Below are 16,189 nucleotides of genomic sequence, written 5' to 3'. Positions count from 1 at the left end.
TCTCCGACTCAGAATGGTACTTGTTTGTTTGTTTGTTTGTTTGTTTGTTTGTTTGTTTGTTTGTTTGTTTGTATGTATGTATGTATGTATGTATGTATGTATGTATGTATGTATGTTTGTTTGTTTGTTTGCTTGTGTGTACAAATATCTCTTTTGCAATTGCGTACAGAAATGATTATTCATTAGAAGAGGAAGCCGAAGACAGCGGTGAAAGCGATTCGGGTTCAGGGTCAGGAGAAGACGACGATTCCTCCGACGAAGAGGGCAACGATGGGGACGATGGGGATGATGACAAAATACATCGCCAGAATATGGATCAGGTGGGTGTATTTAAAACTGGTTGGTGACATACTGTAAAAGGCATTGGGATTATCAGATAACGGAGGCAGATCTACTGCTGGTAGGTGTGCCTTGTTCGACAAGGTTTAGAAAGTGTGGGGGTCTATCTAAATTTTATTCGTGACATGGTGATAAGATACAGGGTCAAGAGTATTAAAAAGTGATTACATTATCTCTAATAGACGTCCTTGTAGGGTGTGGGACGGAATTCAAGGGCGTAACAAAATTGGCGACTGTAATGTCGAATTCATTCTGTGCTCTGATCGTATTCAAATGTACTCAATCAATTAGCAGGCTTTAACAATGTTACTATGCCCTGCATATAATAGTGTGTGCTGCAAAAATTGTAGAGTACAAACGAACGGTATTTAATCTTTTCCTATTCAATTATTACTGGATTATGTCTCGGATCATTTGCATGCTATGAGAGTATTGTGCTTGAACGCTATAGTTTGAGAGCACTACACCCATATTGGCTATCATGTCTTGCAACGACCTACAGGACCGCCCAGGTAACATGTGGTCATCCCTCTATACCTGTCGTGCCTGTAAGACATATGAAGATAGTAGTTGATGTATGTATGACTGGCTTCAATTTTGTCTAGGCGGAAGCCGGTATCATCGGCAAGATCACCATGAAGAATTTCATGTGCCACGAGTACCTGGAAGTTCCGTTCGGTGCGTGCATCAACTTCATTACCGGAGGCAACGGGAGTGGAAAGAGCACGACGCTTACGGCTTTGTCAATCTGTCTTGGGGCCAGTGCCAAGTCGACCAATCGGGGTAAAAATCTGAAGGTAAGTATCTTTCTATCACTTGTACCCTTCATCCTAGTGTAATTGTGTCGAAGGTTTTCTGCACTGATGGTGTTCCTAGATAGAAGCATGAACCTGTCCCACGCCCACTTACTTGTCCCAACGCGCTACCTTGCACCCTCTGCCTAATATTGTGGCTGCCTAACCCATAAATACATAATCGCGTCATACATAACTACAGGAGCACATCATGTGGGGCAAACAAAAGTGTACTATCATTGTAGAGCTTACGAACGCTGGAGAAGATGCTTTCAAGAACGAAATCTACGGCGATATCATCATTGTTGAAAGGACGATCTCGCAAAACAGCGCCAGTGGTTACAAGCTGAAGAGTAGTGATGGCAAGGTAAGGTAAACCGTGCACTATTCGCACTGTGTGAGCACATCTTTATGCCCTGAGGCGCCAGCATTGGCACACAAGCAGCTCGGAATGCTGCCAAGTGTTAACAAAATAGTGCATACTTCTCATGGCAGTCGAGGGAATTGATTAGACGTCGAAAAGCGGTCCATTGATTATATATATATATATTTTTTTTGGATACTCTTGCAACCGTTGTACATTTCACGCTTGCAATTTATTCCATTCGCCAAGAATGAAGTAGACGTAAATGGAGCGATTGATAAAAAAAAAAAGGTTTTGACTTGCGAATCATCGTCGGATATTTAGTAATAATATGACTCGGCCCCACTAAAACTCGGATGTGCGAGTCGAACGCACCCTGGATTTTATTAAATACACGCATCGAGAAAGCTCGCTCATCAGCACTGCATGTTTACTCGCAATTACCAGGAAGTGAGTAGGAAAAGAGATGATCTGCAGGAGATCTTGGATTTCTTCACAATTCAGATTGACAATCCGGTGCAAATTTTGACACAAGACAACAGTAAAGAATTCCTGTCCAAGGACGATCCAGTTGAAAAATACAATTTCTTCTACAAGGCCACATCTCTGATGCAGCTTGCAAATGATTACAGGTACGGCTTGTCTGTGTTATTTCTTCAGTCTATGTGTGTCTCATCTGCTTCAGCTGCACTGTTTGCGATACGTACCTTGGTGGCAATCATTTAGGAGTATTTCAATAAGCTGCTCAATACTGAATATGAATTGTTGTTCATCCTCTGAACAGTAAAATCAAGGAGACTGTGAACAGCTTGGAAATCTCCGGAGAGGAGGCTAAGCATACCTACGATCGGGCCAAGAAGGAACTGAAACGAGCAGAGGAGAAGGTTAAGGTGTGTAGTGGTCGTTTACTGTGTGCTTCTCGCGAGATGATCTCCATCACAGGCCTGTATTATGTTACTCCCATACCCATTGCAGTATTGAGTATGAGACGATCTGGAAATGTGTGGACTTTTAGTGCTCCACTTTTTTTCTCTTTTCTGGAACCTATCGTGCTCGCATTTCTTCTCAACTTATAGTCCTTGTCTTCAATGCTGATCTCGATATCGCGCTACCATAGGCCGCCACTGAACTACGAAAAAAACAGGATGAGATAGCACGGCTGACTGACGAGTGGGCCTGGGCTAACCATATTGAAGTCAAAACTGAATACGCAACTGTGGAGAAGTATATCTCAGAACTGCAAGACACGATCCCGGAGAAGCAGGCTCTGCTGGGGCAGTGCGAAAAGAAGAAAACCACGGTATGGTTTAATTTTCAAGTTTGGTGATGTTTCACTGAGTTGGTTTTAGCACTATTTTCCCACAGTATGTGGCGGGGGAGTGAAATAACCCATAACGCAGTTACGGTTTCTCATCGATATAAAGTTCACGGCACGTGTTTGTGTTCTGCTGAGTAAGTGATCATGCGTGCGTGGCGATATCGATAGACACACTGTCCATAAAAGATGTTGGTTGTTTTCTCAAATGCTCTAGAGAAATGCAGAAATCCGCCTTGCGTGGTTGTAGATAATATTAAGCTGTGATGGGATCGTGATCACGGGCGATGATTGCGCATGGGGAAGTGTCTCGGTTTTTGTACGCAGCTTTCGGGATACGTGTGGCATATGCTGCTCACAAACACCCCATTACCTTGCTGATATATGATACGATCGCGCACCTCTATTGTTACAGCTTCAAAAGCAAAAAAAGAAGCGATTCGACGTGGCCAATGTATTGGCTGGACAGCGTGATGAAATGCTGCAGCGGAACCCACAAATCATAGCACAGCAGAAGGAGAACAAGAAGAAACTCAGGGCTTTGCACGCTGACGCTGCTAACATCGAGGTATTTGAGTTAATGAATCAGTTGCAAAGAACCTTGTTTGGCTCTGTTGTATTTGAAAATGATACATCCTTATTGAGGCGAACAATGATGAAGATACTTCACCTGACAAGAGTTATGGCGTCTCTTTATGCCTGTATGGATTTTTCACTGTCTATACCTCTACAATGTGCAGGTCTATCATATGCACACAACCTTTTGTTGTCACTTGTTTTATTCAGTCAGAGATCAACGTCATGAAAAGTGACCAGGTCAACTACGGGAAGGAGATTGAGAAGGTGAGACAACGTATGCATCAGATCAAGCCAGAGCGCGACCCAGTGGACCACATGTAAGTCTCTTTGTCATGAAAATGCACATCTGTATAGGAGTGGAATACTTATTGGATTGTTGGCCAGTATCTCTCCTGCAAATATGCCTGTGAGGCTGATGCCTACGAAATGTAAGTCTGTTATCAGTGACTTGGTTATAAATCTACTTGTTAGTTGGGTATATGTCAGTTTGATGGCGAGTATCCCACCTGCAAGTACGTATGTCAGGTTGACACTTGCCATTTTAAGTGTCTGTAGATGGGAGATGGATCTGCGTATAAATGAATTAGCTGCAGATTTGATTGGCGCGGTAGTGCTATAGTTGTTCTTAACACTAGCCTGACAAATATGATGGTCAGTAAAGTGTCTTCAAATCGATGTCAAATTGCTGGCAATGTTGTTAGTTTTAATGAATGGTATGGCCATGGCCGCACATAATTCGCGTCGCATTTTGACTTAGTATGTGGATGGCGCTGTTTCTATTTATAAACGCGATCAACTCTGACTATTAAGTGTATATGAGATCATTTCTGCGACAACGTATATACCCCCGTTGGAAGGAAGTTGCAGCTGTAAAAGTTTTTCGGTACTTATGGTTTTCCGACAAGCTCGGTGGTTTCTTTTAGGGGGACTAAATAAAATTTGCATTATTCGTAGAATCGCTGAAAAATTGGATCAAGTCAATCAAATAAAACAAGAAGCCGCCAATACCAAAGAGAAAATGGAGAGCCTGCGATACGATACCCGGGATGTTGAGTCCAAACTCGAATCCCTCACTGTAAGTGCTCCTGGGATCCAACTTGATCGCTCCACGTAATCATCTACTGGAATTGATATACTTTTTGCCTATTCGAGTGCGGAATTCACCAGAGCTGTGAGTCGCTTTGAGCTGCAAATCCCATAAGAATCTAGTTGAATCCGTGTTTGATTTACGAAGTTTCGTGTGATCGATACTGAAGGGTTATTGCATATTACATTTTACATCAACAGACAAAGCGAGCACTCCGAATCAGGATACTAACATGTGGCAGATTTTGCGAACTAAGTTTCTATGTGCAACCGTTGTATATGCTGCATACATCAGCACATAGCTGTCCTGTCTCCAGCGTACGGAAGCCCAATTGCAACATATTATCTACTACCAGAGCACTTACTAAGGGTCGACTCAGTCGAAAGCATGTGTTTAGCTAGTCAATCTTGAATTTTATCTCATTCAGGGTCAAAGAATGCAATTGGATAACCAGCGTATAAAGGTCAAGAATGAGATGAGAAACCTGAAGGGCGCCCTGAAGGACAACGTTGAGGTATGAAAGCTGAGTTCCATTTGATGCATTCGCAACACTGAGAATGTTTTAATTTTGGAGAATTCGGACCGGGTTTCTGAAGTTTACGCTACTGAGTGTTTCCCCCTCCCTCTCTTCCCGCTAAGCTTCTTTATATAGTCTGATTCAATCAATTTTCGATCCTTATTGCCAATGTGTACAGGTGTGGGGTGAAGGCATTTCCCAACTGATCCGATTGATAGACAAGAACACGAAATTTTTCGAGAAGAGACCTGTGGGACCTTTAGGTGCATTTGTGGCTGTCAAAGGTATGATGAAAGCGCCTTAGTCAAAATGTATCTCACGTGAAAGTGTTGCGAGTCATCAAAAAGTACATCCAACGAATGCATATCATTTGCCTACCCATAAGTTCAAGACGTGGTTGATATGGAATGTAAAAGTAGGATCCTAGAGCGGTTGCGTCGGTTGGAAGCTCTCGTATGAATCGTGACATTCAAATCAGCTCGGCATTGGTACGGTTTGAATAGGATTGCACACACCTTGTCTGCGCCGAATTTATTTCTGTATTCGTTCTCTATCTGATATAATATTGCGTTTATACCTTGGTGTTGCAGAATCGGAATATAATATCGCACTTGAGGCCTCAATGGGAAAGAATATGAGCACCTTCCTTATAAACAGTCATAGGGATGCTCATGTCATGAACCAGTTGATTAATAAGGTTTACACGTAAGTTGAATCGCTGTGTCCTTGCCGCTTGCCAATGATAAGTAATAGCGCTTTGCGTTTGTTTTTTTAAATATCATCTCGTTTTCTACAGTCTTTTCGATAGAATCGCGATGCTGTACATATGGTAGACTCGGTTCATCTTAAATAGCCATAGTACAGCACTTTGAATGCATTTAGCCACAGTGTATGTGTGGTGTGCTCTGTTCGCACTGGCAACATTTCACTTGCATAAGAATATGTATACTCACTAGTTAATTCTGCTGAACCTCCAGACATACACCCATTAGTAAATCCTGCTGTACCTCCAGACATACACTCACTAGTAAATCCTGCTGTACCTCTAGACATACACCCATTAGTAAATCCTGATGTACCTCTAGACATACACCCATTAGTATATCCTGCTGTACCTCTAGACGTACACCCATTGGTAAATCCTGGTGCACCTCCAGTCATACACTCACTAGTAAATCTTGCTGCACCTCCAGACATACACTCACCAGTAAATTCTGCTGCACCTCCAGACATACACTCACTAGTAAATCCTGCTGTACCTCCAGAGCACAAAGGTTCAGGGGCAAGAAGAAGCCGCCACTGATGATCGCGAAGTTTGCCGACTACAGATACAATACCAACACGACTAGAGCAAAATGCAGCTACCCGACGATTATGGACCTCATTGAAGTACGTCGAACACATTTGCCGCTAGTACATTTCGAATCATATTACACTTATTGAACTGGTTTTTTAATCGCATCGAAGTTAGAGACGATTTATAAACAATAATGGAAGCCATAAAGAGTGTGAATGGTCTATGACGTTGCGTGGCTTAGCTACTATGTGATTTTGAGGTTCTGATGATTGTCCATAGTTTCCATACCACATTTCATACTTAGCTATATAAAGACTCACATTCGCTCCGGCTTATCTGTAGCTCAACATAGACTAACTTGTATGCGTTTTTGTGCGTGTATTCGCTATTTAGGTCGAGAATACGCAAGCATTCAATGGGCTATTGGAACTCTCGAGGATTGAGCAGACCATCATCTGTCCATCACGACAGGAAGCGCAAATTGTAAGTTTTGGCAATTGCTCAGAGATTCTGATACTCCTAGTCCTTTCGCATCGCACACAATATTTCTCGTTATGATGATGACGTCACTCAAAAAATGACACGTCTATTGCGTGCTGCGCGTCACTTGATGTGCAGGTGATCATTCGTGAAAATACTAAAAACAGCATTAAAAATGGTTGGCTAGTCACGAGTGTTTTCGGTGCATGTCATGGTTTCAGGACGTTGTACGCTATGTACAATCTTTTCATAGAGCAAAATATGGAGAAATTGGTTTGCACCGGCATGCGTATGGCACGACAGACTGAAATGTACATTCTTTTTGGTACCCTTAGGCTGCACGACATAACTACAAAAACGTGAAGGACGTGTTGGACATCAGTGGGGCGCAAATCACAGACGAGTAAGTGGTGGTGATTCGTTTGTTGCCTGTGCAGGTGACTGCAACGTAAACCTCATCTTCATCTTTCACCGTAGACCTCATCTTCATCTTTTATCGTAAACCTCATCTTTATCATTCGTCGTAAACCTCATCTTCATCTTTCATCGTAAACCTCATCGTCATCATTCAAGGTAAACCTCATCTCCATCTTTCATCGTAAACCTCTTCATCTTTCATCGTACACCTCATCTTCATCTTTCATCATAAACCTCATCTTCATCGTTCATCGTACACCTCATCATCATCATACATTGTAAACCTCATCTTTATGTTCCATCGTAAACCTCGTCTTCAATCTTTTATCTTAAACCTCATCCTCATCATTCATCCAAAACCTCATCTTCGTCTTTCATCGTAAACCTCATTTTTATCTTTCATCGTTAACCTCATTTTCATCTTTCATCGTAAATTCATCTTCGTCTTTCATCGTAAACCTCATCTTCATCTTTCATCCCAAACCTCAGCTTCCTCTTTCATCACACACCCCATCTTCATGTTCCATCGTAAACCTCATCTTCAACTTTCATCGTAAACTTCATCTTTATCTTTCATCGTACACCTCATCTTCATCTTTCATCGCCGCAGGGCATTAATATCAATACCTGGTCTTACCTTTTCCGGTGTTTTATGCTGATACTTACCACACCTTGCTTGCACCTTTAATCAATCACTTTCGCACAATTTGTGTATTCTTAGTCATATCCCGGTCAGATAGCTTATACTTGCTTCTCATCTTTCCACTCGTCGGAACGCCATCTCATTGCAGTTCGTACATGTCGAACTATAAGCCACAACCACCGCGATTCCAAATGGATGTCGCGGGATCTATCGTCGAATGTGAAAATGAGATGCAGCGGCTGAATGCGCAAGTGCAGACAGTGGATGAACAGATTAACGTGCTCAAACGTGACTTACAAGGATTGTCTCAGAACGGAAAACATTACAATACTCTGCTCCGGAAATATAACATCCAGATTCGTGATAGTCAGGTAACGAGGCCAATTTTGAACGCTCCCACGGAAGTACTGAGTTCACCACCGGCTACGACTGTGTTTAACGTTGTATTTTGTAAAAGGGTACGCAGGTGTAGCATCGTTTTTGTCCAACTATAATTGGTGCCATAAGCTTTTGTGAATTAAGTTGAGAGAGCCGTGATTGTTTAGAGTAGTAATATTCCATCAGCTACTAATAAAACGACTCACCCTATTTTGACCGCACGGATGTTGAATACATGTAATTATTGTATGTGTAGATGGACCTGGAAGGACTATACTCTCAGAAACAAGAAATGGAGAAGCCTGAAGAGGAAGAGCAGTTCGAGCAGATCATTGAGTCGTACGAGATAAAGATCGGAGAATTGAATGCGGACATTACCGTTCAGAAGGTATACAAAAATTGGCAGTAGTATTGAGTTCTTATGTTGAGTTTATTGGGAGTGTGATGGTTGCGTTGTTACCTTGTATCATCAACCCCGAGATTGAAGACTTAAGTGTAAGCATTGCCTTGGAGGATGTTTGTGAGTGACGGCTTACCAGTAGTATTGAGTCCTTATTGCGAAGGTGGCTATACGAGCCAAAGATTGGAGACTTGAATGCAAACCTTATCATGGTGGAGGTATGCAACGAAGCACCTAGCAGGAGTGCCAACCCCTAGTTGCGGGTATAGCGGGACAGTTGCTAGTGCTATGCGATTATAATTTCTATGGCGCACATCGGCTTCTATTAGAAGTGGATGTTCCAGCGCTTCCCTAAAACTGAGGACGGTAGTAAAGGGGAGAGAAGGCTCCTAACCTGTTGTTAATCCTTGTACAGTGTTATCGTTTCTGTGCTCACGTATTGCAGTTCGTTTGAAGAGCTAGAATAATCTTTACCTGGTATCACGCTACACGGCTACTGCTGCCTAGTCCGAATCACAAACACCCCGAATGGAAAACCAGTTACCGGATCAATATAACGGAATTCTTGATGGTTTCCTATACCGCACGCCATTTCGCTACCTTGAGTTGTGTATTGTATGCAAATGTGGTGTGTGCTGAATGTCGAAACCTGTTTGTGACGAAGCCCACTTCGATGCGCTAGTTTGTATTCCACCGCATCTGCAAGCATATACTAAGACTTTTAACCACTATCGCGATATAGGAAAGACTCGAGGAGATTCGGGAGAAATACCACATCCAAGCAGAGGCGAATAAAGTAACAACAGCGAAGGTTGCCAGGATGCAGGTAGACTGTTATTATATTTACTTTATTGCTGCAGTTTATGCATGTATTTCTATAGTTTGTGCGGATCTCATATTAGCTTTATATGCAAGAAGCTCAACTTGTCACAGTTGTCGAAGAGAAGCCATAAACGCTCCGTTTTGCAGAGGCTGGAGGCTGGTGACGTTTCGTAATACGTTGTGCTTTTGATAGTGAATGATGTTTTTAACTGGATGTGTTCACAGATAAGACTGACATGTCAGTCCTGATTGTCAATGAAAAATGCTTGATTTCTTCAGCTCCTCGAAACTCGTTGCGCTGTCAATTTTTCTACGATAAGTGAGATCATCAGTGTGGTCATTGTATTATAGCATGAATATAATGAGGCGGGAAGGGGACTTGTGTATACTATTTATCTGTGTATGTGTATATGTATGACCTTTAGATGAAATTACAAGTGCATGTACGTATATACATAATTGGCTGTGCGCTTATCTGTTTGGTTTTACATGTGCAGTGAAAGTACGAAGACATGATTGTACATTTTGTTGTTGTAACATTTGTCGAGGCAATTGTCGACGCAGAATTTTTTTGCAAGTTTTAATAAATGCTCATTCTAGACTTAATATACGCAAAGTAGCTCTCGTAGTTCTCACATTGGCTTTCTACGTCACATAACAGGATGAGGACAGGGAAATAAAACAGAGAGTCGATGCAGCGATAGAGGAAGTCCGTGAACTCGGCCAACAGATTGACAAAATTCATGCAGAGGCAGAGCAACACAAGCATAGCATAGCAGAGGTAAGTACCTGACGTATATATGTCTTCCTCTGTACGTATTTGCGGTCTATTTTTATACATATGCGTGGTCTCCGTGGAGTTCTCTCTTGATATGGATGCATGTTCTAATTCAGGATATTACAGTGCACAGTTGTTACACTCTTTCTGCTATAAATATTCATGACAGCGATGACAGTCCCCACCTTGGAGTGCGGTTGCGATGGACGCTGCTGAGAGTCTGAGACTATTTAAGACTTGCTGTGCTACTGAGCACGTATTTCTAGGTGGCGAGCACTACAGTGAATTCAGTCACCTTGGCGCATGAGCGGATATCACGCTATTTGGTTCAGTGTTGCTAATCGTACCCGCAGTGATGTGCAAGAGTACGAACACACCGAGTTGAGCACTTCAACAGTAATAGTAATCCATGTTTGAAGAAACAACTACGACAGGATACTCATATTGGAACTCATTTAATTCATACAGATCGAGGCAAAAATCGCAGAGATGAGGGTTGAGGCTGAGCAATTGCACAAACACGTGGTCGCTTCATATGAGCAGGCGAAGGCAGCGTGTCCCGAAGAATTGACACCAAATGATGAAGCGAGTGTTTTGGAAACCATGCTCCTCGGCAAGAAGAAGTCCTTGGATCGCATGGAACGAGATCAGGTACATTGTATATTCGCAGTAACAAGAGTGCGTAGATGTGGATGCTGAATGTGACAGTTAACCCCAAGTCAGATTGTGGATATCGTGGGTTTGTCTCTTATTCACCGTTTTTGAAGTGGAAGTTTTGTACACGTGAGATATACTGGTATACCCCTAAATTGTGGCGCCCCGCACAAGTGTATTAATATACTCATATACACTGCAACGTCTGCAGGGTCGAGTGGAAGACATCGAAAAGGCGCTTGTAGATGCACGAAAGCGACACGATGGCATCGTCCAATCCTTCAAAGAGGGCAAGCGTTTGAGCAAGATGCTGAGCTACATGTTGCAGCAACGTATGGAGAAGTTTGCCAGTTTCAAAGCCAGTCTAAAGGCGAGGTATGTGTGTTTTTACGGTAGCCATAGCACACATGTCTTAAAAAAATTAGTTACATGCTGTCAATATATTGTTTCTCTAGCTGGGTGTTCGTATGGTGCATTCGTGCGCATTTATTGATAAATTTCGTCTCCACAGGCGTCAATGTGCAAATGTTGTACTCCCAATGATTTGTTCAGACATGTATCGAGGATGAATCTCTCTTTGATGCGATGTTTCGGATCGGTGCACGTTTTCCACAACCAAATCGTGCGTCGTTGGGATTCTACTTTGGATAGAAGATTTTCGTTCAGATGTCGGATGCACTACAATGGTATTTGAAGTTGTAAAAAACTCACTCTGTTGCACTTATCTTAACATAGTGTCTTACTATTGCTATGTACACCTGAGTGTGACAAAAGTCAGATTGAAACAGGGAGAAACCTGAATTATTGTCCTGATCTTGTTTTGTTCAATAGGGTGAAATTAAGATTCACACATTTGCTAGGCCAGCAGAAGTTCCGCGGGCAAGTGCACATCAATCACCATAAGAAGCTGCTGCATATCAAAGTTGAGCCAAAGGCTACTGAAAATGAGGTATGAAATTATTTAAAATGATATACAACCATCTAGCAGCATAGTTGCAATATGAACCTGTAAATGGCAGTACGGCGGTGCAGTTAAGGTTGAGGGCACATGCTGGCGCTGATTTTCTGAGGATCGCAGCTTATATGAGCGCTTTTTTGTAAATAATGTCATTTTTGCCAGATGCCATGGTTATCAAGGTCAATTCACACAGAGATCTTTACCGAAACACATAGACATACTCGAGATGACACGTGGAATCGCAGGGTTTTTTATTGAAGTTACATTTATATATCGCGAATACAGCACTGACACACGTTTGTATTTTGACATCCAGAAAACCCGTGAGACTAAAACGCTTTCAGGCGGAGAGCGCTCCTTCAGTTTGGTGTGCTTCCTGATCGCTGTGTGGGATGCCATGGACTGCCCCTTCCGGTATGACTTCTCTACATGGCTTTTGATTATTTTTAGTTGGAAGTAGCATGTCGAGTAGAGTCAGATTCCGTACACGTAGAAGAAGTATGAGCACATATTTACGGCGGGGCAAGCATAGCTTCAGTTGTTATCTCTTGGCATATGTTATCAATCGTTTTCATCCTCAGATTCAACGATTGGCATATTTGTATGCAGTCTTTATTGTACATAAGTAGTTGTATGTAGTCTTTATTGTATATTAGTAAATATATACAGTCTTTATTGTATACAAGAATTGTATGCAGTCTTTCTTGTATACAAGTAATTGTATGCAGTCTTCATTGCACATAAGTAATTGTATACAGTCTTTATTGTATGTAAGCGAATCAATTGTGCGAACAGCTCTGCCAAAGGGGACTCGGTATGATATCTGCATTAAACCGATTATTGTACCTTTTTATCTATTTGTATCAGTGCTCTGGACGAGTTCGATGTATTCATGGATATGGCCAACCGTAAGCTTTCCATGGAGCTGCTGGAGCAAGTCGCTATGCAGATGAAGAACAGACAGTTCATCTTTATCACTCCTCAAACCATGCAGTATGTTAATATATTACTAGCAGCGCGTAGTGTTTTGTTTGTATGTTTTTATAAGTTTATTCATGTGGGTAGATTTATTTGTATGCCATTACTGGCCCCTTACCCTCGCTAGCTTACCGCGTGCGGTGTATTTTGCTATACTTCGCCTGTGTCTACGTAACGTATGGTTCTACCGTGATCAGATAGTATGTATTCAAGCTGAGATACTGTTACTTCATGAAACATAGAATTAGTCCATCCACTTTATCCGGTTATTGTTGTGCTGCTTAAATTATTGAGCTTGCAACGACATGCCGCAGGGAGTGTCGCCAGATACATTCACAATGTCCTGTATCTACGAGTTTTGTGCTGTGCTGTACCTGTAAAATTTCGGTCATCGCACAAGATTCTCATTGGAAGTGACCCATTGTTGGCGGAATAATTTCAATGTGCGGTATTTAAGCTGTGCTTTAGTACATGTCACTGATCGTATAGAAGAGCAAAAACTCTTTCCCGACCGTTCACTCATCCGAAATTTGTAGTAAAGAACGCATGGCTCCACCTGCAGAGCGCCAACCCGCTTGAATTAGTCTCTGCACCCCAGCCGCGTGTATTGTACTGGAAATGTAACACATTCATTGATCGGTTGGTTTTATTTGTTTTTACATTCATTGATTGCTTGTTTTTCTCTCCCGCGATCCGGAACAGAGGTCAAAAGCAAGGGAAATACAAACGCATCACCCGCATTGCGCCACCGGCCCGCGGACAAGCCCGTCTGAACTTCCCCACGACTGCTTAATATGACATACTTTAATAGTCACGACATATGCGCACAGAAGACGCGGCTACATAGCCACATAGCAGGGTAAGCGCATATGGTCACACATCCTGAAGTCAATGCGTGCGGGTAAACAGCTTACAAGCAAGGCATCGCGCACAGTCCAAGGGTGTACGCAGGTACATGGCTACTAAGCGTGGTGGCATGAATGATTGCTAGCAAGTGCTGCAGATATGTTACCAAATACATCACCTAGCGTGATGTAACCTTTCTATCACTCAACCTACAAATGTGGGTGGCTACTCACAACTCAACTCCTAGCTGACCACACTCTGCCAAAAGCCTATCACAAATACGCTGCAATTGTCGAGGCAGCTACTTGAGGCATTTGAAATTCGAAGTATTTTTCCGATGTCACTACCGCTTGGTGTACATTATTCTGGCAAACTTGGCTAAACTTGCAACTTAAGTAGCTTCTGTGGAGTTTCAGCCTGTATTCCGTATAGCTTCCGGATTGTACGGCCTCGCAGCTAGGCTATACACGTCTGCTTCCAGGCGGACAACTGAGAATGCAGACATCGGAACTCATGTATACCACGGTAATCCCGATGTTGGACATTTGCATATACATCTCTCTACAAGGCTTGTGCCTACACAATTTTGTACAATGTTATACCTACACATCCTGGGCATCTATACGTCGGGACGGAAGACGGTCGCAGCTGTACCGCATGCCGGCGAGTGCTAATCGCGGTATTCTTCATAATCTACTTTAGAAGGGAATAAAAACAATGATTTCGATCAACGTATGATGGAATTTAAAGTGTTTATTTTTGGCTCGTGTCCACTGAGTAATATGCCTCTCCGTATTACATAGCAGCCTGCCTTTGACCCACAGGCAATTCCCAGGCATCGAGATTACTCATGAGTAATTTCGTCTCTTTCTTGAGGTATATCTGCGGATGAAGGGTGCGCATTAATTGGTCATGAGTTGTGTTAAAGGAAAGTTGTGAATCTATATGCGTACAGTGAAGGGTATTTAATGCGTAACATATGCAAGTATATGTGATACGCAGAATTCACTCTGGCATATGAGCCAGCTAAGTCCGAGGTAAATTGCATAACTATTAACGACATCCGAGCACTCAATTCGGTAAAGAATATGTTGAGCTCAATGCAATCACAAAATAAAGCACAGGAAGCAGATTGACTAGTTTGCTTTCCGTCAAGGTAGTGCAGGAGTGAGCGGAGAGTGGGGGAACTATACCCGCTTTCCGCAAAGTATAATAAATTGAAGCATGCATATAGCCAACCTCCATATCCTAATACACGCGAACATTCTCTACACGAGTTCCGGAGCGACTGGCATGGTTCTACCCACTAACGACACCCTCACACAACCACAGCTATATACGCCTACCTCGTTTGCTTCCTTAACGTTGTATTTTCCAGTGAAATCTAGCGTTTCTTCCATCGCTGGCGTGAGTTCTGCCGGTGTGATCACAGCTACCCCACTGCCAGCCTGCATTCCCGTTTGGTCCTGTACTTGTCCTGCCTGACCTGCTTACAATATCCAGTAAAGAAGTCGTGCATCAATATCTGGCTAAATAGACTGAAAGAAGCAATTGTACAATGAGGTGCTCATGCTTATCTATACGACGCGATGGCCACTGCAAAAGCATCGCGTTTGTATTCGCTGATACTACTACATACGTGAACCTTGTTCAAATCAAAGACAGTACCTTGTTGGTAGTCACCCCACCCATACGCCTGCTGCTGATTCCACTGATTGTATGGATCCTGTTGCCCCCACTGTTGCCCACCCCACTGCTGTTGTTGTCCACCCCATTGATTGCCACCCCCCCATTGCTGTAGATAGTACAAACGGTTAATTATCCCACAATCGGAAATGCCTGCTATAAGCTAGCCAAGACTATATCAATGTGCCGTATACGAACAGTCCACGAAATAGGATTCAGACATAACAGATTCTGCGAGTTGAGTGATATTATTGCATATAGCATGGGCTCATCAAGTAAAGGCAAAACTACAAACTTGAGTATGCGCATAGGGGTATCAAATGCCCAAAAAACTCTCAAGAATCCTCAGGCAACCTCGTTCGCAACAAGTGCCTATAATTTGATGCAGACACATAAATCCTCTCTAGCCAGTAAAGGAGCCCACACTAACATGCCTCACACAATCTCACACTTACCGAATGGCCTCCCATGCCGCCGCCTCCGTCTCTGCGGGGATTCTTGGGGGTGGCTTCTCTCACTCGTAGTATTTTACCTCCGCATCCTACGGCACCATGCATGCGTGTGATAGCGTCTAATTGCTCGGCTTTGTCGTAGAATCGTACGAAGCCGTAGCCTTTACTCCGACCGTCGTTTCCTAGATGATGTTGGGACATTGTGTTTTCAGTATTCCATACTAAGCGGTGCAACCTCAGCTAGGCAGGCAAGAAAGTTATGTGCCGAGTATAAACATTGTATGTTTTCTGCTGCCATTAGCACCGCCGTTTAAACCGAGGGCTCCAGCGATTGTGACCCCGAATAATGTTACCAACAGGCACAGCATAAACTTCGACATCAACTAATATACACACACACACATA

At 42.8% G+C, this 16,189-nt stretch overlaps 2 protein-coding genes across 2 annotated transcripts in view; one reads left to right on the top strand and one right to left on the bottom strand.

The window, feature by feature from the left end:
• SARC_05867 (hypothetical protein) overlaps positions 1-14,261 on the top strand; it is a 15,544-nt gene extending 1,283 nt beyond the window's left edge. Inside the window, exons 2-26 of the mRNA XM_014300257.1 lie at positions 170-320; positions 945-1,136; positions 1,336-1,500; positions 1,945-2,129; positions 2,282-2,387; positions 2,615-2,797; positions 3,228-3,380; positions 3,599-3,708; positions 4,346-4,466; positions 4,906-4,992; positions 5,174-5,279; positions 5,586-5,700; positions 6,261-6,384; positions 6,686-6,775; positions 7,108-7,175; positions 7,981-8,203; positions 8,467-8,598; positions 9,353-9,436; positions 10,094-10,213; positions 10,679-10,861; positions 11,076-11,239; positions 11,696-11,813; positions 12,139-12,236; positions 12,690-12,815; positions 13,503-14,261. Coding sequence (XP_014155732.1) covers positions 170-320; positions 945-1,136; positions 1,336-1,500; positions 1,945-2,129; positions 2,282-2,387; positions 2,615-2,797; positions 3,228-3,380; positions 3,599-3,708; positions 4,346-4,466; positions 4,906-4,992; positions 5,174-5,279; positions 5,586-5,700; positions 6,261-6,384; positions 6,686-6,775; positions 7,108-7,175; positions 7,981-8,203; positions 8,467-8,598; positions 9,353-9,436; positions 10,094-10,213; positions 10,679-10,861; positions 11,076-11,239; positions 11,696-11,813; positions 12,139-12,236; positions 12,690-12,815; positions 13,503-13,593 — 3,295 coding nt within the window. The 3' untranslated portion in view covers positions 13,594-14,261. The remainder of the gene's footprint in view (positions 1-169; positions 321-944; positions 1,137-1,335; positions 1,501-1,944; positions 2,130-2,281; positions 2,388-2,614; positions 2,798-3,227; positions 3,381-3,598; positions 3,709-4,345; positions 4,467-4,905; positions 4,993-5,173; positions 5,280-5,585; positions 5,701-6,260; positions 6,385-6,685; positions 6,776-7,107; positions 7,176-7,980; positions 8,204-8,466; positions 8,599-9,352; positions 9,437-10,093; positions 10,214-10,678; positions 10,862-11,075; positions 11,240-11,695; positions 11,814-12,138; positions 12,237-12,689; positions 12,816-13,502) is intronic.
• A 123-nt stretch (positions 14,262-14,384) lies between these two features.
• SARC_05866 (hypothetical protein) overlaps positions 14,385-16,189 on the bottom strand; it is a 2,289-nt gene continuing 484 nt past the window's right edge. Inside the window, exons 2-5 of the mRNA XM_014300256.1 lie at positions 15,788-15,966; positions 15,315-15,441; positions 14,993-15,132; positions 14,385-14,528 (exon numbers count right to left, since the gene is read on the bottom strand). Of these exons, the coding sequence (XP_014155731.1) occupies positions 14,442-14,528; positions 14,993-15,132; positions 15,315-15,441; positions 15,788-15,966 (533 nt within the window). The 3' untranslated portion in view covers positions 14,385-14,441. The remainder of the gene's footprint in view (positions 14,529-14,992; positions 15,133-15,314; positions 15,442-15,787; positions 15,967-16,189) is intronic.

The sequence above is a fragment of the Sphaeroforma arctica genome (assembly GCF_001186125.1).
Source record: "Sphaeroforma arctica JP610 unplaced genomic scaffold supercont1.394, whole genome shotgun sequence".
Taxonomy (NCBI): Eukaryota; class Ichthyosporea; order Ichthyophonida; genus Sphaeroforma; species Sphaeroforma arctica.
Note: the sequence above shows the minus strand (reverse complement) of the source record. Positions and strands in the feature narration are given on the sequence as shown.